Below are 27,113 nucleotides of genomic sequence, written 5' to 3' on the forward strand. Positions count from 1 at the left end.
TATGGTGGATTTCTAACTTTTTGCACTTTACTTTTTTTTCTTTACTTAGGTTCTTAGATTTGCATGTTACTAATAATTTTCAGTAATTTTAAATATTCCAGGTAATTGATTTTGAATATGGTGAATGTCCAACTTTTTTTCACTTACTTTTTTTTCTGCACTTGGGTTCTTATCTTTGCATGGTACTAACAATTTGTAGTACCTAATTTTAAATACGCCAGGTAATTGAATTTGAATATGGTGGAACTTTTTTCACTTTACTTTTTTTCTGCGCTTTGGTTTGCATGTGGTAATATACCCTGTTTTTAAACTAGGAACTGCATTTTAGCTTGTAGTATAGGATGCATTCTACCTTTTTTTTTATTTTTCTGATATGATCAAATACGTTTATATATATTTTATATTTACAGATGACATCCAACCTCATGCCTCTTTGACTCTTATTACTTTACTCAAAAAGAAAGTGAATTTCTCTCTAAAAAAGTGGTCAACATACATTGTACCTGTAAGTATTTTATCATCTTTAATAGTTATTACATAAAAATAAGTTTTTTTAAAATTTTTGTAAAAAGTAGTTAAATTCCTTTGTAAAAGGTATATTTATAAAAAAAGTCCCTAAAAACAGCTACATCACAGAATGTTTTCGGAATAATAATTCCATCATCAGTGCTTATTACAGGTCAAAGTACATGCCACTATTCAGTTGCCACTTGAACTCCGTTATATGACGTTGTATCCTCTGAAGCGTTTTACATGTCTGCTCTAATAGGATCAAGGATAAGATTAACTATATAGATACTTTGGGTCGAAATGGGGCTAGTAGAAGGAACAGGCATATAAAGCTTCTTGCGTACGACAGCTCATTTTTTGTGCGGTGGCGGGTCGTGGAATCGTTAGGGGGGTAAGAGGGTTTAAAGAAGACTAACTACCTTATCCAAATAAGCAAAGGATACTTACACAGACTTGAGGACTTTCCTACTACTTAAAGAAATTTGGACGCCGTTTGAAAAATCCTCAAATTCACATATCGAGTACTTACTGGACATATTCCGTACTTATGGGAACCAATTTAGGGACATTCATCTTAGATTCCTCGTTGGGTCAAACTGGGCTATCATTTACTTTCCTATGGCTTCTATGCCATTTCTTTTCTTTATTCTAAAACTTATTTCATTTGTATTAGACATCTGGTTAATAATTTTTTTAAAGAAAAGGTTACAGAAATAAAAATAGTTACATTTTACAATGTTTATTTAAACCTTAAGACCTTATTATTTTTACTTTGAGAATAAACATATTCTCAAACAAGAAATGAATAAATAAAACAAATATATGATTTTACAATTCTTAACCTTATTTTTAGCAGTGTATGTCTAAACAAAAATTTGACTTATGGCTGTCAAAAGTCACTGCCATTTTATTTACTTTACATAAAACTTTCCATTAGTTACCATGTTGAAAACAAACTATTTAAATATTTAAAACCTTTACCAAATTTAGATCCACTTGGAATTTAATTAAAATAAACATTATTTCGTACCTTTATTTTTAAAATAAAATCCAATCGTCACTTGTCACACTTGGAACTTAACCAAAATTTTCCATCCAAGATAAAGGGGAGACATTCAATCCTAACCAAACAGGAAACAGGATAAGTTGATACCAAATCAAAAATCTCATCATGGAATCAGGAATTGAATACAGGAATGTTACCATAACATCATAAAAATAGCAACAGCTACACAAAAGACAGGAACCACGCACTTTTTTTTACCGGCATACCAAACTGCATCACAACAATACTGTTTCACATGAATATATCCAAGGTAATGCTGTGAAACTTTGCAACAATATTCCTTAATGTTTACTGGACAAAATGCAAGCCATTTTCTTCGTTTACCATAACGAAAAAAGCCAATTTAAACCGGCAAGTGCGACTTTCTGTGAGTCTGTTGAGTTCTACCCAAAAGATATGTTCAACCTTCAAACATACTTTTAGAACTGAACTTTCCTCATCGCCTTTCTCAGTGAGAGACGCTCACGCGTCAAGCCGATTATTCTTTCGGCTGAAACATTGGCCAATCGGCGGAGAGAACTCAACGATCTTTCAAAATTCACACCAATAATACTAAAAGATGCTTCGCGGTCAAAGAAAGGGAAAAATACCAAAACTTTTCAAGGATTTGTTCTAGAATAATGAATGTTTACTTACACAAATAAACAGGAAATTTCCTAACGTTTTTCAATGTTGTGAAATAAACCGTAATACTCAGAACCAGAGGCGGTTCAGAATATTTTAATGATATATTAACTCACAAAATAAATTAGAAAAATAGATATTTTCTATATATATATTAGAGAAATAGATAAAAAAAAAGGGTGGTAGAAAAAATTGTAATAATTACAGAGGCATTAGTGTGACCAGCTCAGTTGGAAGACTGTAGGGACGAATAATAAAGAAACGGATAGAAAAGGAGTGGCAAGATTCCGAAGAACAAAGTGGATTTAGGGCAGGTAGATCATGCACAGATAACATTTTCTGCATAAGGCAATTACTAGAAAAACGTTCTGCTAGAAATCTAGAAACTCACATGGTATTTGTAGACTTAGAAAAGCATACGATACCGTTCCCAGAGAAAAAATGTTTGAGGTATTACAACAAACCACTTTAAATAGAAAATACATCCAAACAATAAAATATCTCTATGCTAATGCAACAACAGCAATTAAAATTGGAACGAAACTTTCAAATACCTTTGAAACTTCGAAAGGTCTTTTGCAGGGATGCTGTCTGTCGCCCACTTTATTTAAAATTTACCTTACACATGTGTTAAAATATTGGACTAGGAAATGCCAAACAATGGGAATACCAGTAGGAGATTCTTATTTGTATACGTTGCTATTTGCTGACGACCAAGTTGTGATTGCTGCTGATAAAGATGACGCCAGTTACATGATTAGAAAATTGAAAGAGCAGTACCGAAAATGGGGCTTGGAAATGAGCATGGAGAAAACTGAATACCTTGTAGTCGGAGGTGATACTGAAGACTTAGAATTAGAAGGGGAATACATAAAAGGATGTGATGAATTTAAATATCTAGGTTCTATTTTTGACAAACACTCCACATGCGATCAAGATATAGAATATCGAATAAGTTCAGTAAGAAAAGCTATAAAACAGCTGAATGGCATTTGGTGGAGTACAGGATTGCAAAATCAGACAAAGAAAAAAATTTACCAAACTATCGTGGAAGGAATTGTCCTGTACAACTCGGAAGTGTGGGAAGTAAAAGACCGACAAAATAAACGACTACAAGCTTTAGAAATGGACGCGCTTAGAAGAAGCTGCAGAATATCTAAACTGCAGCATATCCCAAACGAAGAAATAAAAGAAAGAATGGAAGTAGAAAATGATATTATAGACAGAATAGAACAAAAAATATTGATATGGTACGGGCACGTCCAGAGAATGGGACCAACAAGATGGCCCAAGAAAATGATCCAGTATGCACCACCCGAGAGAAGAAAAAGAGGCAGACCGAAGAGAACATGGTTACAAGATGTAGAGAAAGCAATGAACAGTAGACAACTCAACGAGGAAGATATTCGTGACCGAAAAGCATGGCGAATAGGATGCGGGAAACGGCGAATGCTGTAGAACACCCGATATATATATATATATATATATATATATATATATATATATAACAGGTATATAATATTTGCTGAACAGTTAGGAAACAAGGCTGAAATATTGGGGTAGCAGCAATCTCAAAGAAAACTCTTTATAATAGTTCCAAGCTTTCGAAAATGTTTATTTTCATCATCAGGGAAACTACAATCATAAATAGACAGTATTTAACAAATAGGCTAACTGAAATCAATAATAATTGCTATCCTTGTGTTACCAAAAATCCAGAACACCATAGTTTCCTCTCACTAAACCAGGTGTCGAGGATCCCCAAAAATATATATATATATATATATATATATATATATATATATATATATATATATATATATATATACAAATGAAATAGAGAATGTGGAAAAATCCCCTTACGAATAACTCACACATCCACTATTTCTGGCTGGGAAAAATTTTTCGAATAGAATCAAGATCCAAACACCAGTTCTTAGAAATGTGTTTCGCCCTCTTCAACCTCCGTGGGCTCATCGGTAAAGAAGAAAAAGATTTTAAAATAAAAACACATTTCTAAGAACTGGTGTTTGGATCTTGATTCTATTCGAAAAATTTTTCCCAGCCAGAAATAGTGGATGTGTGAGTTATTCGTAAGGGGATTTTTCCACATTCTCTATTTCATTTGTTTGATTTCGTACGAGTGGTCGTTAAACCAGTACCTGTGGATCTTTTGATCACTGAGTGTGTTTCAAAGATCTACATCTTTTGTTTTTTCATATATATATATATATATATATATATATATATATATATATATATATATATATATATATATATATATATATATAGTGGTTTGAAGTTTCAGCAATTCGGTCATGTGAAATAAAAGTCTATTTGTTATTTCTCAATATTTCGTCACACTTTTGTGACTTCTTCAGAAGTGTTACGTGTCACTCAACATAAAAGTGACTGTAATATCAGAAAAAACTGTTGTGCCTTGGTAGAACACCATTTAAAGACGGGACATAAATTTGACTTTAACAATGTAAAAATCTTGGAACAAGTTGACAATTATAAAAAACGACTCTTCCTTGAGATGATACATATTATCAAAACTCCAGAATCTATTAATTATAAGACTGATACTAACCATTTGAGTAATATCTACTGTAACATTCTAAATAATAAATAACCTTTAAAATATTTTCAAAAAGTGTAAAAATTCAAACAAATTACTCAATTATCCACCTAATAATTAATCCATCTTAATTTTTATTTAATTTCGAAAAATATCAGCCTTATACTAACTCACTATGTACCATCACTTACATTTTATAGATCAATTTAATATACTCTAGTCTCTTTCTAAAATTTTTCTACTATTAATCATACCTTTCCACCTTAAAATTCCGTTAATATTTTCTTTGGTTTACTTTGACCTATTTATTATTAAAAAAAGAATTTTAAATATCAGACAATATTCTATGAATATAAAATTTATTGCAGTTACCATAACTCCGAAATAATAAATGTCAAAATCAAAATTAAGTCAATGTCCCTTACGATATGTTAAAAAAATCTAAATTAATACTCTTATAGTTGTAAGTAATTAAATATTTAGCTTTTGTTAATTTCTAATCTTAATAAATTTACAGTTTTCTCCTGAAGAAGTCACAAAAGTGTGACGAAATATTGAGAAATAACAAATAGACTTTTATTTCACATGACCGAAGTGCTGAAACTTCAAACCACTATAACACAGTACGGTCGAAAATATTTGTACATATATATATATATATATATATATATATATATATATATATATATATATATATATATATATATATATATACAGTTCATCTAATTTACTGACCGTTGCACGTCATTATCTACGCCAGAGATCTAAGTTGACATAGTTGTCAAAGTATAAAAAAAATCCTGAATCCATTTTAAATCAAATAGATCACATAATTATTGTAAACGTGGATTATACAACAAAACAAATTAATATTCAATGTAAATAAGTAAAAACTTAAGAAATAGAGGACAATAATTAAGTTATAATCTTTTAAGATTTGCAGTGCAAGCGTTTTTGCACTGCATTGTTAATATTTAAAAAAACGGCTTCGAACTCTTGGCATGAAGCCGGTAGGTTTTTTTGTATATGTCTACAATAACAACTAAAAAAGTTCTTAGATACCTCGATTATTCCAAGTCGTGATAAAATTAGGTGAAATTTATATTTTTATAGTAGAGGATGTTTTTATAGTAAAGTAAATAATAAAAACAGTAAATATAATAAAACAAATACTTACAGTAAAGAATATAAACAAATATGAAGTGTCATCACCGCAACTGTCAAATAAATGTTACCAATTTATTCTAAAATGTCACCTTCTTTCGATTACAGTTACAGTGTGATTCGAGTAAATGTGCTTCATAAAAACGCTTTATAATTCATTTATACAAATTAAATCAAACATATTATTTTGTATTTCTTTAGGTTTACATTAATAAATATCTTCAAATATTATTTCTACGCGTATATAATAAAATATGTCTAGTGGCTGTAATTCCAGTGTATTCGGCAACGTGATTCTAAAAAAGAACACACCTACCGCCTAAATATTTCGTGTTGGTATCACGTGACGTCACAGGCTATGACGCGGATGACGTGCAACGGTTAGTAAATTAGATAAAGTATATATACAGCGTGTCTACTTGAGTTGGAAACATATGGGAAACTTTTTTATTATTAATTTTACGAAAAAAAGTTATTCTTTATAAAAAGTTCTGCATGCCCCAAAACCTAAGATTCAATCATCAGATATCAAATTTTCTGAATATTATACGAGGTATGTCAAAAAATATGAACTTCGTTCAAGAGTGAAGTACTTTTATTTCTCTCAATATCGAAAATGCTTATTCTGAAAAGTTGTTTGGAAATAAAAACTAAGCTCAAATATGCAATTACATGCTTCTAATTGGAAAAAAATATTTTCCAAATTTTTCTCAAATTTATTGATACTAACTTCGTTTTGATTCATTACACATACGATAACTCTTTTATTAGTACTTTTACGAAAAAAAGGTATTCTTTATAAAAAGCTCTGTAGGTCATAAGGCCGAAGATGCAACCAACAGATATCACATTTTATTAATTTTATACGAGTTATGTCAAAAAATATGAATTTCACTCTAGAGTAAAGTACCTTTATTTTTCACAATATTGAAAACAGTTATTAAAAAAGTTGTTTAGAACTAAAAACTATGTGTCAATATGCAATTACATCCTTCTAATTGAAATACTGTGAAATATAAAGGTGCTATAATATTGAGCGAATTTCATATTTTTTGACACACCTCGTATAAAATTAATAAAAGTTGATATATCATGGTTGTGTCTTAGATTTTAGACCATGCAAAGCTTTTTACGAAGAATAACTTTTTTTCGTAAAATGAATAATAAACGAGTTATCATATTTGTAATAATTAAAAACAATGTTGGGTATCCTTAAATTTGAGAAAAAAAAATTTTTTTCAATAAGAAGCATGTAATTGCATATTTGATCTTAGTTTTTAATTCCAAACAACTTTTTATCATAAGAATTTTCGATATTGAGAGAAATAAAGGTACTTTACACTTGAACCAAATTAATATTTTTTGACATACCTCGTATAATATTCAGAAAATTTGATATCTGATGATTGAATCTTAGGTTTTGGGGCATGCAGAACTTTTTATAAAGAATAACTTTTTTTCGTAAAATTAATAATAAAAAAGTTTCCCATATGTTTCCAACTCAAGTAGACACGCTGTATATATATATATTTATATATATATATATATATATATATATATATATATATATATATATATATATATATATATATATATATATAGTGATTTTTTGAATAACGGCAATTCGGTCAGATGAAATAAAACTCTATTTGTTCTAGGTCTCAATATTTCGTCACTATTTGGTGACTTCTTCAGGAGAAAACTGTAAATTTATTAAGATTAGATATGGACAAAAGACAAAACATTTCATTACTTACAACTATAAGAGTGATAATTTAAGTAATGAAATGTTTTGTCTTTTGTCCATATCTAATCTTAATAAATTTACAGTTTTCTCCTGAAGAAGTCACCAAATAGTGACGAAATATTGAGACCTAGAACAAATAGAGTTTTATTTCATCTGACCGAATTGCCGTTATTCAAAAAATCACTATTTAACACAGTACGGTCGAAAATATTTGTACAAATATATATATATATATATATATATATATATATATATATATATATATATATATATATATATATATATAAACATAGAAAAGAATCCTTCATTATATAATCCTTTATTATAAAATCCTAAATCCTTTATTATATATATATATATATATATATATATATATATATATATATATATATATATATATATATATATATTTCTTGGGATAGGATATAAAATTAATGGATACTATTTACAAAACATTGTAGCAGAAATCCATCTGCTACACCTCTGGACATTGCAACCTGCATGGGGAGAGTCCTGTGATGCCTGAAGTTAAATCCAGGAATATTTTAAACATCACATCTAAAAGCACTGATGATGGAATTATTATTCCGAAAATTTTCTGCGATGTAGCCCTTTGTAGGGATTTTTATAAATATACATTTTACAAAGGGATTTAACTATTTTTTGCGATTTATGGTATACAGCCAGCTACAGGAATTTATTTTCCTCGTGAATTTATTAATTTTTGTGTTATTTTTGTTTATTAGAAAATATTCTATTATAATATAATAATAATAGTCTCCCGTTTTATACCGCTCACGTGGCTTTGGGAGTATAGCAGGGTAGTCTGCTATATCTAGGGCCTACGGTATACAAGGAAGGTAACAGGGCCAGTGCTACGCTTCAACCGCCTATTATTACCCCTGGTTTTACCCAAGGTACTCATTTTATTCCGGCTGAGTCGACCTGGGGCCTATAAACATTTTTAAAAATGTCTAGTTGTTCTTGCCGGCGGTAGGATTTGAACTCCGGACCACCGGCACGCGAGCCAAGCACACTACCGCTTAACTACGCCGGCCCTTTCTATTATAATATACCTATAAAAAATAGGTAAAAACCTAAAAATAGGTACCTAAAAAAACCTTTTCTTTTTTCTATTATAATATACATATAAAAAATATTATTTGAAATAAACAAAAAAAATTTTCGTCTTCGCCAGATTCGTAAACGCCCAATGTGCACTGTTCAGAAATAATAAGCGATTCTCAGTAAAGACGACGACGTAGACTTAACTTAGTGACAAGGAATTTATTGAACACATACGACATACATATACTGCACAATTTTATTACATATTCCTTTAATAACCTGCTGCAAATAATTACGAATGAAATATTAATTTTTGATACTGATATATGAATAGTGACGCTCTTTATTCCACTGTGTGTAAAACAATCGACACACTACGCATTGTACAAACAATTAAAACATTAAACTAAAAAGGGTAGTTCCCTGGGTTGGCTGCATACCATATAGTTAAACAAACTCTAACATGAAGTAAAACCACTTCTATGTAATAAGTATAATTTACTAAAATCTTAAAAAATCCCAATGGATTGAATAAAATATGTTCAAAACGTTTTCGGACCTATCAGTCCATCATCAGTGAATTCATATACTTGCTAACTAGCTCCAGAACCAAACAATGGTTGTAATTATAATTCAATCTACATTATAATGTTGTAAAATGGAAAAGGCTAATCGCCGATGTTAATAGAGACCTCTGGGAACATGGTGAAACCCTAAACGAGAACTTTAATCAACCATCTTGGGCCAACAATGTCTGCCAAGTGGCCATTAAAACATTATTTCAATATGACAATACATTCATACTTTTGATAAGTGATACTTAACAAATAATATTTTGACATACTTGATACAAAAATTCTCTTCGATGTGATCTAATCATGTCATTCCGTATTTTAAAATATAATTTTGGAAACCTAAACACCTTATTTGCTTCAAATCAAGACGAAAGATTCAAAGGCCATCGTTACAAATTATACAGAAAACAGACGACAACAAGTTCCAGGGTGAACTTCTAACAGAATATTTAATTAAAATAGAAAAGACAAAATTCTCTTTTAAGTCGGAATGCAGAATTCTTGGTGACAATCTATAAGCTGAGCTTTTTAAAATTTATAAAACAAACGGACCGAAAAAAAGCGAACATGGGAGAATCTACAATTTGCATTTATCACATGTCCGGTTATCTTGATAATAATCCAACAGAATTCTATTTCCTTAGTACTCAAATATGAGTAAAATAAAGTAAGGAACGACAGCTTTAGATTTAATTTGATTCAGGTGCCACCGCCATCAGTTGACATATGTTTGTTCTTTTTAGAATCATCAGAACTGCCTGTGGTGTATCCTACAGGCAGTTCTGATAACTCTAAAAAGAAGAAACCTATATCAACTGATAATGGTGGCCCCCCGAATCGAATTAAATCTAAAGCTCTTTCCTTGAATATTTAATATCTGGAATAATTTGGACCAAGACACCATATCGGCAACTAGTGTTACCTACCATGTTTAAAAATAGACTTGATTGTTCTTTTTATTTCTTTATAGGACTGAATTATTTTAGCACGGCATTATTTATTGTTTCAGAATTTTGTTTGATGTTTTTTAATTGTAACTTTATAATTTTTATTAGTTTTTTTTAATATTTTCTGTTTTTCGGTATAATTGAAGCTCGCACCTCTGCCTTTATTTGTTTTATAATAATCATATTTTTGAAGTGAAATATAACGAGTTTCTTCAATTTCAGGTGGGTGTAGCTGTAGTCCTTTTTTCTCTGACGGTATTTTTAAGTTCTGGAAATGACTACTATAGTGAAAGGGGACCAGAACTACCCCTCAAACTCAGCAGCTACAAACAAACATCGGTTTACTACAGCGGGGACACATCAAACGAAAAAATTAATACGTTAATGAAATATTACATGTCAGCTGTAGAATCGCAAAGAAGTTTACCATTCAAAGTTGATAACGTTGAAAAATGTAAGTTTTTTATTTTTCATTTTGGGAATTATGTACGTCTTTGTTAAGGGGGGTATAGTTTGAAAATTTTGAAATTGTAGCTTTTGTTATTACTTTAAATTAAATTACATAAATTTAAGAATACTCTCTGCAAATTTCAGATTGATCAGAGCAAAATTACCGGATATACAGCATGTTGAATATCCCTATCCTCGACTCGCTTTGCAGCAGCCTCGCGTCAGCGCGCTTGAGCGTAGTGCAAAGCGTTCAACAGCTGTTCCCTTTCTCTTTTGTAAATTACTCCGCGGCGGTTCAAAAACATATTCAATTGTGCATCACTTTACATTTTGACAGACAAAAAATAAATTGAAAATAAAAGTAGTCAAAACTTTAAACGCGTTTTTCTCAAAACCGCTTTTTTCATCGGCTGTGGACATTGTAACTCAAAAACTACTTGACCAATCTACCCGAAATTTTGCATACATTTTCTTTAGGCATTTTGTGAGATAACGCTCTCGAGATATTCTTTGTTTTATGCTTATTTTTTGTTTAACAATAATAAATATGCTGATTTTCACTCTTTTTACAAAAAAGTTCTTTATTTTGAGTTCTGAGTGATACCAAAAAATCAAAAATCGTTAAACCTAAAAAACAGCGTTACCTCGTAAAGCATATAAGCTAATAAAATCTTTTTGAATTTTTCACAAGATCCATTTTTTGCCACCGTTTGCATATTTTCAATATTTTGCCTTGAATTTTTTTTGAATATTATAAATAAAATAATTCTACCATAGTTTCAAAAAAAAATCATAAAAATGTGCTTGAACTGTTGAATTCAAACCATCATCATCATCAGCAGCTCGACAACCCTTTTTGGGTCCTGGCTTGTTCTAGGATTTTCCGCCATTCTGTTCTGTTCCTTGCTTTGTTCTTCCAGTGGGTAAACTTGTTCCATGTATCTAAGTTTGGGTCTTCCATTTGACCTTCTCCCTACTGGCGTTTGCTTCATTATGTGTTTTGGTGTTTCGGTCTCCAACATTCGTTCAACATCCAGCGCAGACGTCCGATCGTTATGGATGTTATAACGTCGGGTTCGTTGTATGCTGCGTATAGTTCAAAGTTATATCTTCTGCGCCATACGTCATTTTCTTTCACCCCCTTATATATGTGCCTAAGGATTTTTCGTTCAAACGTACCTAATAAGTTCTCATCGCTTTTCGTCAGTGTCCATGTCTCTGATCCATATATAAGGACCGGTTTTATCAGGGTTTTGTATATTTTGCATTTGGTTTTTCTCGTGATGTTGTTAGATCTTAGATGTTTAATGAGTCCATTATATGTTTTATTAGCAATATGTATTCTTCTCTTAACTTCTTCGCTGACATTGTTATCTGCGGTAACTAGTGAACCTAGATATGTAAAAATTTTTACGCCTTCGGTGTTATAGTCTCCTATTGTCAGATTCTGGAATTCAAACCATACTCTCCCCTTAAAACGATTTCTAAAACATGCTTGTGATTCAGTGATAAGATGTATAAAATTTACTTTATTTTTCAGCTATTTTGCAAAGAAGTCTGGAAAACATAGCTTACTATAAAGAACATATGATTGCTGGAGCTAATTTCGTTTATGATCGTGATTTTACATTAGTAGCATTATACAATGGTATAGCTACTCACAGTACTCCGATTTCTTTAAATCTAATTACCGACTCGCTGGCTAAAACGTTATTAGGTCCCGAATATGGAATATCTGTCAGTAATTGGCCTTTACCGCAGGTCCAAGAGCGACTCTCATCACAGGAGTATTCGGAAGCAAAAGTTGCTGTTCTGTGGCTCATCCTGTTACCGGTGGGATGTCTTTTTATTCACGGCATTTTTATCATATTCCCACATACTGAAATATCGACGAGATTTTTACAAATACAGTACATGGCTGGCGTGAAACCATTCTTCTATTGGCTTGTTAATTGGATTGCCGATATGACATTTTACATATTTTTAATGTTCATATTAAGTTTCTTACTGTGGATATGTTCTCCCGTATTCCAACATAACGGTACCGAACTCGGTGAGTACATTTATTTTAAACTGACTAATTCATTCAGCCCTATTCTGTAACTTGTAACAAATCGAATAGAAATGAAATGAAAAGTCGAATCGTAATTACCCGAAATCGGAATGTTTGATATCTATGGCGTAGTTTTCGTACTTGGATTGGCATTCAAGTGAAATAAGTGTTATGTGCGAATAATTCATAAAAAAAAAAAGAAATTTTGCTTTGTTTTGGTTAAGTTTGACAAATTCAACACAAGAATAAAAAATCGCAAGTAAAACACCGATTAGGAACACGAACACCAAAGAAAAAACATCTGCTGAGCATTTAAATTACATAATAGACTTTTTCTACAACCGTGTTAAAAATGCAATTTTTAGCACTCCATACGAGCGTTAAAATGCTACTTTAAGGCACTAGTGCTTTAAAAATTTTAAGGCACTGCAGTTCGAATTGACCGTATAGACAATTTTGATGTAATGTCAAAAAATATAAAAATGGAATGTCAGTCAAGTCCAAGTAAAAGTTTTTGTAGATATTGTCCTGTAATTACGTTTGTAGAAAAAATATTGTATGATATGCGTGTTAAAAAGTACATTTGTAAGGCACTCATGTGAATTGCAGAACTCGCTTCGCACATTCTGCAAACTTTCACATGTGTGCCTTAAACGTGTACTTTTAACACTTATATCATCATCATCATCATCATCATCTTGGTGCTACAGCCCTTAGAGGGCCTCGACCTTCTCAAGCTTTCTACGCCATTCTGTTCTGTCCCTTGCTTGCATTTTCCAGTTGCCGACTCCGATCTTCTCGGCATCCTGTGTTACCCCGTCCATCCACCTCAGCTTTGGTCTACCCCGTCTTCTCATTCCCACGGGTTGCGCTGTTAGAATCTTTTTTATCATGTTCGATTCAGGGACCCGGGCTACATGTCCTGCCCACTGCAGGCGGTTTCGTTTAATTATAGTGATAATATCTTTTCCACCAAACGTATGCTTGTAGATATTCTGCAGTTCAAAGTTATATCTACGCCTCCATATTCCGTTCTCACAGACCGCTCCGAATATCTTACGTAGCACCTTTCTTTCAAAAATCGACAGAGCGGATTCATCTGTTTTAGTTAGCGTCCATGCCTCTGATCCATATGTGAGAACGGGGACTATCAATGTTCTATACAGTCTTATACGAGTTTTTTGAGACAGACGTTTGTTAGCTAAGTACTTTGATAGACTATGATAACACCTGTTTGCAATTATTATTCGAACACTTATATCATAAATAACTATTATCTCTGAACATAAAATATTATTGCATGGTAAGAGTAAGTTTTTTTCCTAAGAAACATTTTGGTTTTTCGTTTGAAACACACTAGATGCATTCAAATCTACACATTCTACCAGTAAATTAATTAAAGTAGCAATTCTTAAAATGTTTAATGATTTCTATTAACATTGATGCTGTATAAATTATTGGTATATAAAATTGAATAATACAATTATCTAAATAAATAACAACAGACTAAAATCGCTAATTAATTTAACAAATAAACGTCAAAACAATCATAATGCCAATGCGCAAGCGTCAAGACCAAATTACGATGCCGAAATTGTCTTGTCTCGGGCAAGACGAAATTGTCTTGTCTCAGGCAAGACAATTGTCTTGTCTCAGACAAGTCTCTTGTTTCGACAGAGCTTGTCTTGTCGAAATTAATTTCTACCCAACGCAACGTCCCGATATTAGAGGTCGAGATGAGTTTCAGAATACCAATTCATACAAATTCCGATCCGACTTGCTGATCTCTATTCAATTTGACTCATTTCTATTCGATTTATAGTTACAGAAACGGGCTGAGGGGGAATACAGTAAAACCTGTGTTAACGGTCACCTGTCAAAATCGGCTACCTGTACTAATGGCCAGTTTCAAAATTCCGCAAACTAATTATATGTAGATTCCCTTATTTATCACCTGGTATTTACGGCCACCTTTATAATACGGACGCGGCCAAATAATCTCACATTTATAAGCCCATTTCATAGAAATTTACCTGTTAATATCGGCCAAAATATTTTTGTCCACTTGTTGATGGAAGTACCTAATACTATTTATTACCTATCGTATTTACCTAAAAAGGGATCTACCTTACCTGTATAATTAGGGTCGGTGATCACAAGGTCCTTAAATTTATATAATAGTATGCCGTAAAAGAGGAAAGTTTGTCGCTAAAGCGTCGTTTAAACACAACGATAAGTCACAGCAACTAGTTGTGATGACAAGTTGAAACGCTGTTTAGACGCTGCGATTCAATGCGATACCACCTTCAACCCAACTCCAACTTTGATAAGTTATGCGATGCACCGTTTACACACAATGATAAGTTGCAACAACTCGATTGACCTTGATAAGTTGTTTGATTTATCGCTGTGTTTAAACGACCCTTAAGAGACAAAATAAATATATTCGATGAGAAAGTGAAAAGTATGATTAAGTTCGCAAAAGTTGGCCAAAAATATGGGGTTGTAAAAACTCAAATTATCAAACGTTATTATAAAAAAATAAAAGTGAGTTAAAAAAAGTATTGAGGAAGATGTTAACTTGGAGTAAAAACGAAAGTTTTCGAAGTCAGAAGGATTGACAGTGTATCACGTTGTCGACAATTGGTTTTTTAAAGCCAAAGCCTAAATAAAAAGGACTGGACCCATTAAGCAGTTTGACGATGAAACATTTTACAGCGTAAAATGTACAGCCAGTGTAACGAGTAAGCAATGGACTACCCCAGCTAATTGAAATAATATTCGAAAATATTACCTCAATCATCCAAGATAGCCATCGCTACATCCTTAGCTTAGTTCAGTCACTCAGGTGTGTGTTCGTCTTGTCCTAATCTTAGAAATGAACTCTGAAAATTTAGAATGGAAGCAAACAAAACAGTATTTTTAACTAATCATGTTTATTGTTCATAACGATATAATAAAAATATGACTTAGTAAATTGCATTAACAAATATATTCAAATTCTTGCCAAAAACTAACAATTCTGGATTATACTTATGGCTTTTTATAGCTGATGGTAACTTCTTGATGTCGTATGGTACTGCTGTAGACTTCTTGTAGGCCTGGGCGGATCTTCGGCCCTAGGCCCCTGCAGCTGTAGATGTTGGGTGCTGTAGTCCGGATTTCATGGTCAATCTTTGTATAGCCCTATTTCCATCAAATAGATGGTTGGAAAGTTTCTGCAAGCATCATAATATGTATATATATCAATCGGTTTTAAAACGTCTTGCGACGTTGTCCGATGCCTAATTTCCATGACACTCTATCATCCCATTGGCCCTCTCTAAGATCTCTTGCGCTCATCGCCTTCGTTACTCCCTCTCTCCAAGATTTCTTGGGTCTTCCTCTCTTTCTGCGGTTTGGTGGTACCCATTGCATAATTATTTTAGGGAGTCTTGAGTTATCCATCCTCTGGACGTGTCCGTACCATATCAGCTGTTTTCTTTCTATGTCTGTTGTTAGAGAGCCGTCAACCCCCATTCGCTGTCTTATGTCATCATTACGTATTCTCTCTCTGCGTGACACTCCTACTGATCTTCTAAAAGCGTCCATTTCTACTGCCTCCAGTTTTCTTCTGTTGTTTTCGGTTATCCGCCAAGTTTCTGCTCCGTACAATAGACTGCTTTTAATAAGAGATTCGTAGATATTGTGTTTTCTTCTTTTTCCTATTTCATGATTCCACAGTACGCTGTTTAGACAACCTATTATATATTATATATTATATCATAATATGTATAAAATTTAAATCAGTTTGTGGTAAGATTGCAGAGGTTAATTTGGATAACAGAGGACCGGAAAACCAAGTTACCATTGATATTAAGAGGAAACAGTAGCGATCAACAAGTAGCGAAAACGCGTTCCAAGATTGCGGCTGTAATTTTGAATATTTTTTCGAGATATTTGGCACACGTATTCGTAATATAATAAAGAATGGCGGTACAGAGCCCAATTTGAAAAATATATTAATATGTGGAAATTACTCTGTAATTAAATACAATATTAAAATTTTTTATTTCATTAGTAGTTCCAAAATGACACAAAATCTAGTCATCGGATAAAAAAGTTTATTTGAAGAAAGTGTATTTTTTGTTCTTCTTAATGGCGGTACAGGCTCGTTTTTTTAATATTATATTTAATTACAGAGTAATTTCCACATATTAATATATTTTTCGAATTGGGCTCTGTACCGCCATTCTTTATTATATTACGATTACGTGTGCCAAATATCTCGAAAAAATATTCAAAATTACAGACGCAATCTTGGAACGCGTTTTTGCTACCTGTTGATCGCTACTGTATCACCTTAAGGAATTTTTCTACAGATGTATACAATGCTGACGAAACAGGGCTTTATTACCAAGCCATGCCTGCCAAACATTTGCATAAAAAATGAAAAATGTGCAAAGAAGAAAGCAGCAAAACAACGTTTGACTGTTTTGATATGTGCAAATATGGAAGGTCTGAAAGAAGATCCATTAATAATTGCATAAAAGTAAAAATCCACCGAATAAGCCAATTTTGTGGCTTATTCCCAACTAAAATATAAATTGATGTATTAGTTTGTAGAATTAAAGTGGTAATTCTTCTGATTTATGCTTTTTATTCACTTTGCAAAGACTTTCATTATAGTGTGAAAACCCTTCTAGGAAAAAATTAAAAAGGTTATGGTATTATTTAGCCACACAGGTAGGTACAGTGCCAGCAAAAAAAATCTTTACAAAGTGAATAAGGCGCATAAATTAGAAGAATTATAGTTACTATTTTTTTAGTTCGGAATAAGCCACGAAATTGGCATATTTTGCACACTTTAATATATAGGGACAGGTAGACCGCATTTTATATAGCACCCTTTATAGTTCGATTAACATTTTCAAAATAATTTTCAAATTTTATATATTTTTTAGGTTATTTATTTTCCATATTTCTGTGTTATGGTATTGCTGGGATACCTTTTGCGTATATATTCAGCCGAAAGAAGACAGCATCTGGTGCCTTTGCGTTATTCGTCATCATGGGGATGTTCTTGGGCATCATTCTTACACTAACCATAGCCGTATTACTAGAATCGCAAGATGAATACTACGTAAATATTGGAAATAAAATTAAATATGTGTGTTTCTTCTTATTACCGCAAGTTTCATTATCAGATGCATTGGTCTCGTTTATTAGACGCACAGTTAATATTTACAATTTCAAAATATCTCCCCAACGTTTGAGAGTTATGTGTAATCAGATGGAGTCACACGCTTGCTGCGTTGGTAAGTATTTAACACAGTAATTTTTTTAAGAAATACATTATTAAACAAGTCGAAAACTCTGGCTTATATAGAATAGAATAGAATAGAAATATGCTTTATTGCCATGAAAAATTTTACAATTTTATCGACAAAGCTTATATTATAAATAGTAAAAAAAAAACAAAACAGTAACAATCCAATTTACTAAAATTACATAAATCGTCAATAAGTTAAATAAAATAAATAAATAAATCGAAGTTAAAACAGAAATAATCAATTGCAAAAATTTAAATAAATTGCAAATCCATAGTCTACCTAATAATTAATAAAAAAGGTTTAAAAGTTAAAAAGTTAGAAGTTAAAAGTTAAGCTGCTGCATATGACACCCAAATATAGATAAAAAAATAATAAAAATACTACTTGTGCAAAGGGTACTGTAATTTCTTAGTTATTGACTAAAATAATCTTCTACTGAATAATATGGTCTTTCAGACAGGTAGGCTTTTGTCAGTTTACGGAATTTGGGAAAAGATGGTGCAGATTTTGGTTGTAGGGGGAGATGGTTGTACATTTTTTTTTGCGGAATATAATATCGATTTCTTTACTAACTCCGAGGACGGGGTCGGCAAATAGACGTCAAACGTAGAATTTCTCGTGAAGTAGTGATGATTAGGTCTTGGTGGAAAGACATGTAGATGTTTACGAATTAATCAAACAGTTTCTAAAATATACAAAGATGGAAGGGTTAAAATTTCGTGATCTTTGAAGTAACTTCTGCAGTGTGTTGTTCTTCTGAGGCCAAACAGATATCTTATAGCTCTTTTTTGTAATTTGAAAATAACATCGAATTGGGCAGCTGTATCAGAACCCCAAAAAGGAAGACCATAACGAAGATGTGACTCGAACAAAGAAAAATATGTTATTTTGGAAGATGCTAAATTGAGTTCATTCGAAACAGATCTTATAGCATAGCAGGCTGAAGAGAGTTTCTTCCGTAACAAATCGATATGGAGGGACCATTTAAGGTTGCTGTCTAAAAAAATGCCAAGAAATTTTACAGAATCAACGGTACTGATCTGGCTGTTATTAAGAGGTAAGGGTTGAAGAGCTCCTTTATAAGACAATGCTACTGTTTTATCTACGTTAAACGAGAGTAAATTTGAGTCAGACCAGGTTTTTATTGTAAGTAGATCAGAAGTTATAGTAGCATGAAGAGTTGCAATATTTGAGTTGCTCCAAGTGATACTGGTATCATCAGCAAAAAGAAAGATGTTTCCATCGATTTTTAAATTAGTGATGTCATTAATAAAGATAAGGAAAAGTAGAGGACCCAATACTGAACCTTGAGGTACCCCACATACAATGTTTTTGAGACTAGAGTCTTTATCATTTGCTCTAACTAGTTGTTTCCTATCTTCCAAGTAAGATTGGAACCAATCTAAAGAAATGCCTCGAATTCCGTAGAAATTTAGTTTTTTTATCAAAATGTGATTTACACAATCAAAAGCTTTGGCATAGTCACAAAAACCGGTGGCAGTGTAAAGATTATTGTTCAGTGCTTGATAAACCTCATGTAGTACAGAAAACATGGCATCAGTGGTGCATTTATTATTTAAAAAGCCGAACTGATTTTGTGATAAAATGTTGTTTTCAACTAGAAAGGACATAAGTCGGGCTTTTATGAGTCTCTCAATAATTTTGGAGAGTACCGGTAGTAGTGCAATAGGTCTATAATTGCAGGTATTAGATATTTCACCACCCTTATGAAGAGGAATAATGATGGCTGTCTTCAGGCACTCTGGAAATTTACCTTTCTCAAAAGAATCATTAATTAGTGAGATGAGGACTTCTAAAACATTTTCTGGAAGATTAGAAAAAATTTTGATCGATAGATCATCAGTACTACAGGAAGATTTGCTTTTGATACTATTAATTGTTTGGATTAGTTCAGATTTAACGACTGGTTTTATAAAGAATTAATTCGAGACCTTTCTTGAATTAGGGAGATATGAAATGGGATCTTGTTGTGGCAAAATAGTTGATGTAATATTTTTACTCACATTAACAAAGTATTCATTTAGATTTTCAGGGTCTGGAAGGGAAAATGTTTGAGCAGTGTGGGTTTTATTTCGAAGATCGTTTATTATGGACCAAGTTTCTTTTGCAACACTTTTGGAGCTTCCCAGACGGTTCTGGTAGTAGACTTTTTTAGCTGATTTTATAAGTTTAAGATAGGTTGCCCTGTACTTGGTGATATATTCAGTGATAGAGACGTTGGTAGTAAATTTCTTGATGTAGAGAAGAGAACGCATATTCTTGGAAGATATTCGGATACCTTTAGTAGTCCAGGGTTTGTGATATTTTGGCTTAATTGCAATTAAAGGAAATGCTTTATTGAAGATACAGATAAGCTTATCTAAGAATTCACTGAAATTATTATTCACGTCCATGGCAGAAAAGCGCCACTCAGAGGTTAAGCATAAATTTTGGAATTTACGAAAGTTCCGGGTGGAAAAAATCCTGCCTAAACGTCGGGTTTTCGAGGAGGGTTTGCTGGAGATATTAAACTTCGTATAAACTACTTCATGATCAGATAGTCCAGCATTAATAATTGTAGAGTGGACATCAAGTGGTGAGAAATGTGTGACTGTATAATCAATTATGGTAGATGGAAAATTCAGAAATTCAGCTTTGTTGGAAAATCAGATGGGATTTTTTGCGTAATCACATTCGCGAGATGTCCCAGTATCAGGATAAAGATTTCGTCTGCGCTAAATGAAATCGGGTTTGCTTAATTTAAAAAAGCTAAATCAAACTACAAACGATGAAGACATTTGGAGGAGACGAACAAATGCAGAGATCAGAGAGCTGTACCGGAAACCAGAAATAAGCCAGATGGTCAGAACAAAGAGACTAAGTTGGTTAGGTCATCTTGCGAGAATGGCTGACGGAAGGTGGGCAAAGGACTCGCTGCTGAGAAGGGAAGGAAAGAGGAGAAGAGGACGACCCAGGAAAAAGTGGCTAGAAGCATGTAAGGAAGACCTGTAAACAATCGGGATATGAAATTGGAGAACTGCGGCCATGGACAGGAGAAAATGGAGAAAAACCGTGGAGAAATTCCAAGCCATGGGCCTTTAAGGCCTGTTGAGCTATATTATATATATAAATCAAACTACACGATGTTTTCCGACTTTGGTGGATGCATTTTTAAATTCTTTTAGAATGTATTAAGACGTCAAAATAGTTATTTTATCCCATTTAGACCCAACTTTTTGATGTTTTCTATGAGGTTCTTCAGAATGACTCCAGAAGTAGAAACAACAATAACTACCGTCTGGGTACTTTCCATTCTCCAATGTCTCGTTATTTGTATTTCGAGATCCCTGTATTTGGCGATATTTTCGTCATGCGATATTTTCGTCATATTTAACACACAGACTGTTATGTAGATATCGCCACATCTATTAGTGTTGTTTGCCTAGTAAGTTTATAGATCCCAGTATAGCTTGTAGTTGTCATTTTCAAATATTCTGAAAACGACAGAATGGGAGATGGTCGACTTGGAGTGGTGGTTGGTGGAATGGTGGTTGGAGAAGTCCCAGTTTGCTAGCTAGTTCTTGTTGAAGAATCTTACCTACTGGCTCGTATGAATAAAAATGAGAATGTAGTTTGTACTCCAAATTCCAAATATTGGAGTATATACTCCATCTACTCTTATGTACTGTGAGTAGAAACTCATCACATCAAAATATTTTTATTCATATTAAATAGAGTATAAACTTATACTTTATGCTCATACTCATGAGAACATACTCGTGAGTTTATACTCCGTTCTTATTCATACCACTAACTGACTCATGGCGTTCTTTATAATCAGTTCCGACAAAGGCCTGGCTGCCCCTGGTAAGATTTTGGATGGATTCTTGAGCTTGACATCCATATTTGTAATTTTGGAATGAGTATCTTTGACAATATACTTCAATTAATTTCTAGTTGGAATAACCTGATCCTGAATGACAAGTAGGAAACCCTCTGTCTCGGGGAACATCTTTCCTGAGGTCAACCAATAGTTCTACGCTCTATTGCCGACATATTCTTGGTTGATTTCACTATGATGCCGCCCATGCAGAGGTTTACCCATCCAGGTGCGCAATTTTTCTGGCTTAGATAGGTGGTTTATGCGCATTTCTTGTTCCCTCAGTTTAAGCGGCGTTGAATCATTTACTGAGCAGATTGCACGATGTAAAGTAGATGTCTCAGCCTGCGTCTGAAAATAAGTTCTTAAATTAGCAACTTGTTTATCCAATTGCTCACCTATGTGCATGAGTCCTCTTCCCTCTAGATACAGCGGTAATGTTTTGTATATTATTATTATCCCAGATTTAGTCATGCGGCTCACACTCCCTCTAAGGGGAAAATTAACTCATCCCAGATACCTACGGTATCCGTGTTATCGAGCCCTAGGTGAGTTGGTATGCTGGAGTATCTCCCAAAAATTTTCGTATACATCTAGCCGTCTAGAGTAGTACAGCTTTCTGCATGGTCTTATAAAGATGTTCATGTAGACCCATCTTTTTTATATTTTCGAGGAGGTTTTTCGGAATGACTCCAGTAGTAGACATAATAATAGGTATCATCTGGGTACTTTGTATTCTCCCTTGTCTTCGTATTTGAATTTCCAGACCTCTGTGCTTGGGGATTTTTTCAGTAAATTTAGTATGTAAATTATTGTTGTTAGGTATCGCCACACCAATTAGTGTTATTTGTCTTGTTAATTTTTATTATACATATTATAAGTTTATTACATTTATTATGTTTGTTTTCTTTTCCAGAAAGTTCAATCGAATGTCAAAATTATAAGAGCTACAACAACTTATTCAGCGAACATTACATGTTTATGATAGGATGCGGAGTTTTTTATCTAACGATAAACATTATTCTAGACACATATTTTATGAAGAAATTAAAAGCTATGGTTATGCGTCAATGTAATCTTATTTTGAAATCATTCAAAGACAAAGATACAGCACTAATCCCCAAAAATGACAAATATGTTAACGAAGATGTTGGTGACGGCTACAATACTTTAAGAGCCAAGAAAATAATGAAATTATATGCCGGAAAACAGATAGTTAAAAATATAAATTTCACTCTTAAGCACGGTCACTGTTTGGGTATATTAGGTGTAAATGGGGCTGGTAAAACTACAACCTTTAAAATGCTTACAAGAGAGGAAGTGGTTGATGATGGAGAAATTAAGATCGAATTAGACAATAATAAACAACCTCTGGACATCACAGGAAGCGAGGTAATTATTTTTTTGTACCACATTATGTTTATTTTTATCTCCGAAATTATGTTTGTTATTTAGACTAATGATGTACTGGATAAGATGTTATGGTTAAACCGAGCTTTAACATGTAATACATGAAAACGATAGGCACAAAGTATACAAGGGAACATCCATAAACTACGACGTTGAAAAGGGGGAGGGGTCTTTGCTTATTACGACGGTATACGACAGGGGGGAGGGGCCATGGGTGCACATCCGACGTCGTTTGATGTTCACGAATATAAAAAATATACCCTATTGTAGGATTAAAAGGAATTAGTAGGTATATTACTTTTACCGTATACTTTTCATTTCGTTTTTGTCACTCACAGCCTTAATAATATTGCTAGCAGTTTTGTACAGAATAACAATGTTCTATGTATTTAAACAAACGCTTCTATACAGAACAACGTCTGGAAGCAATAAATATTAAAATGTTCATTTATTTACTGAATACTCTGTGTGAAACAATTATTCCAGTAAAATGAATAGAAATAAAGTATTCTATTTTATTTAGTTATTACATTGTATTTATACTTAATAAAAGAAATGGTATTGAAATCAAAACAAAGTAAGTATCAAGATTTATATGGTGCAGTTAAGAAAGCATAGGAACTCCGATAGAATTATTGTAGGTCTGGATCCCGCGTATGAAAAAAAAAGTTGATTAATAGCAAGCTGAAAATTTGTTAATAGCTTAAGGGTGTCTAGTCGGATAAACTTTGATATATGGGAACACTGGAACAGGAGCAGTTTTAATTGTGGAACAGGTTAAAAATTTGGAACGGTCAGACCACGAAAACGGCACATTTATTTTGTCCGACAGAATAGACTTAAACTCTCCGAACAGCGATTAAACTCTCATGCAAAAATCAGACTGCTATTTATCACCAAATGGGCGTTTTAATGAGTGGAACATGTAGAATATGTCAAATGACAGGAATTATGACAGGTGATAAATAGCAGTCTGATTTTTGCATGAGAGTTTAATCTCTGTTCGGAGAGTTTAAGTCTATTCTGTCGGACAAAATAAATGTGCCGTTTTCGTGGTCTGACCGTTCCAAATTTTTAACCTGTTCCACAATTAAAACTGCCCCTGTTCCAGTGTTCCCATATATCAAAGTTTATCCGACTAGACACCTTTAAGGTATTAACAAATTTTCAGCTTGCTATTAATCAACTTTTTTTTCATACGCGGGATCCAGACCTATTGTCTTTTGTCCCAATAAAGCTAATTAGTTGTACCGGGTGTCCCAATAAGAATGGCTCTCGGCCATATCTCAGGAACCGTTTATAGTAGAGCTTTGAAATAAAAAATTTGATAACAAAAGTTGCCTCAGGAAAAGCCTGGAAATTATTTTCATAATTGTGGGTCCACCGCTAGAGGGCGTATTTGAATATCAAAATTAAAAAAATCTAAATTTTACAAAATTTTCCTAATGAAGGGGCACTGGAAATCCGATTATTGTATTCTTCATCAAATTCTGCGCATATTTGATTTAACAAGTTTAACTCTACCTTTGCAAATAAGAGGTGGGGGTGAGTGGGAACCTTGTTATGAAAACATGGCTGTAAGCCCGGTTCTGCTAAATCAAATTTTGAAAACTGTGTCTTGTTGCAGACAGATCTTTTTCTTCAATGTAAGCGTGATAATTTTAAACCATCCTAACAAGTAATAAGCCAGCTGGGAGGCGTTATTTAATTTTTTTCAGAAATCTAGTTTTCTTTGGAAAATATTAAATATAAGTATGCATTTTTAATCATACTTTAGAAAATTAGATTAAATTAGCAATAGAATAGCGAAAACCGCATGTCGATACCTTTTTTCTATCTCAAGATATCTCGAGAAACGTATAAATTTTATACATAACTGTTACTGTCACCGGTAGACTAAGTTAATGAAAAGTAGTGTGCTGTGGAAAAAAACAAAAAAACATTTTCCAGATGTCAACGTATAAAAATATAATTAATTAAAACAACAATATAAAGAGAAACAATACTATTAAAATTAAATATAACACAGAACAAAAAGAACTACTTAGTGACGACCTAAATATTCAAATTGTTGCCCATCATACACTACTCTAGAATACATTATCCAGAGAATACTAAACGCCATTCAAAGCATATCGAGAGCAGAAATTGAGACTGCTGTTCAATCTACTCTTAAAAGAGTAAATGTTCGCATCGAAAATGATGGGCAAAAATTTGAACGTTTATGTCATCACTAAATAGTTGTTTTTATGTCTTTGTAATAGGGCTTTTCAACGCTTCTCATTTGTTTCGAGCCTCTGTCATATGCCGTATAATCCGTGTATAACATTAATATACGAGATATGAACGAGGCTCGAAACAAATGAGAAGCATTGAAAAGACCTAATATACGTTGACAGCTGGAAAATGTTTCTTTGTTGTTTCCATAGCACACTACTTTTAATGAATTTCGTTTACCGGTGACAGTAACAGTTATGTTTTTAAATTTACACGTTTTGAAAGATATCTCGAGATAGAAAAAAGGTATTAACATGCGGTTTTCGCTATTCTGTTGCTAATTTTGTCCAATTTTGTAATATGGTATTAAAAATGCATGTTTGTATTTAATATTTTCCAAGGAACACTAGATTTCTGAAAAAAATTAAATAACGCCTTCTAGCTGGCATATTACTCCGTAAGTTGGTTCGAAATCATAACTTTTACATTGACGAAAAAGATCTGTCTTCAACAAGACCAAGTTTGCAAAATTTGATTAAGCAGAACCGGACTCACAGCCAGTTTTTCATAACAAGGTTCCCACTCACCCCCACCTCTTATTTCCAAAGGTAGACCTAAACTTGTCAAATCAAATATGCGTAGAATTTTATGAAGAATACGACGATCGGATTTCCGGTGCCCCTTCATTAGGAAAATTTTGTAAAATTTAGATTTTTTAATTTTTGATATTCAATTACGCCCTCTAGCGGTGGTCCCACAATTATGAAAATAATTTCCAGGCTTTTCCTGAGGCAACTTTTGTTATAAAATTTTTTATTTCAACGCTCTACTATAAACGGTTCCTGAGATATGGCCGAGAGCCATTCTTATTGGGACACCCGGTACAGTGAATTGAGAGAAAAAAGTACGCGGATATTAATGTGATGCATAGTAATACTGATTTGAATACATTCGTAAATAAACTTTGATAGCTAACTTTAAAAAATCCAGAAATAACATGGAATTTAAAAAAATCACTAAAGGGGGGGGGGTCATGAGTTGCAATTGCGACGTTGGTATGAGGGGGGGAGGGTCAACTGTAAACGACGCTTTACGACGGAAGGGGAAGAGGATATTAAAAAGTCCAAAATTTTTACGACGTAGTTTTTGGATGTTCCCCAATACGATAATAGAAGTACGGTATGCGGCAATATAAACAGTACTGAAATGCGTATGCGTCAAATTGTATGTGTCGTGCGCCGAAACACGTACTGAGTGGTTTCCGAACGTCGTTATATGTGAATGTCGTGTTAATGTTAGGTGCTACAGGATGGTTCTCAGTGTTGCAGGAAATTGTGCTTTTATCGAATATTTGGTTTTCCGATGATAGCCATATTCATTTAAACAGATCCATTGACAATCAGACAGACACTGTTTCTTGGATTCGAACGCCCCTACGTAATCGTCGAGCAACCCCTACACAGTGACTTTGTTACCATTTGGTGTGCTGTATCCGCATACGGCATATTG

General features: G+C 33.0%; 1 protein-coding gene across 2 annotated transcripts in view; it reads left to right on the forward strand.

The window, feature by feature from the left end:
* Window positions 1–27,113, forward strand: part of LOC114333923 (phospholipid-transporting ATPase ABCA3) — a 249,446-nt gene that overhangs the window by 198,164 nt on the left and 24,169 nt on the right. For both annotated transcript variants that reach the window (XM_050644213.1, XM_050644214.1), the window contains 5 exons: window positions 411–505; window positions 10,505–10,736; window positions 12,273–12,785; window positions 17,729–18,082; window positions 22,894–23,369. In XM_050644213.1, coding sequence (XP_050500170.1) covers window positions 411–505; window positions 10,505–10,736; window positions 12,273–12,785; window positions 17,729–18,082; window positions 22,894–23,369 — 1,670 coding nt within the window. The remainder of the gene's footprint in view (window positions 1–410; window positions 506–10,504; window positions 10,737–12,272; window positions 12,786–17,728; window positions 18,083–22,893; window positions 23,370–27,113) is intronic.

This window comes from Diabrotica virgifera, chromosome 2 (assembly GCF_917563875.1).
Source record: "Diabrotica virgifera virgifera chromosome 2, PGI_DIABVI_V3a".
In the NCBI taxonomy this organism is placed as follows: Eukaryota; Metazoa; Arthropoda; class Insecta; order Coleoptera; family Chrysomelidae; genus Diabrotica; species Diabrotica virgifera.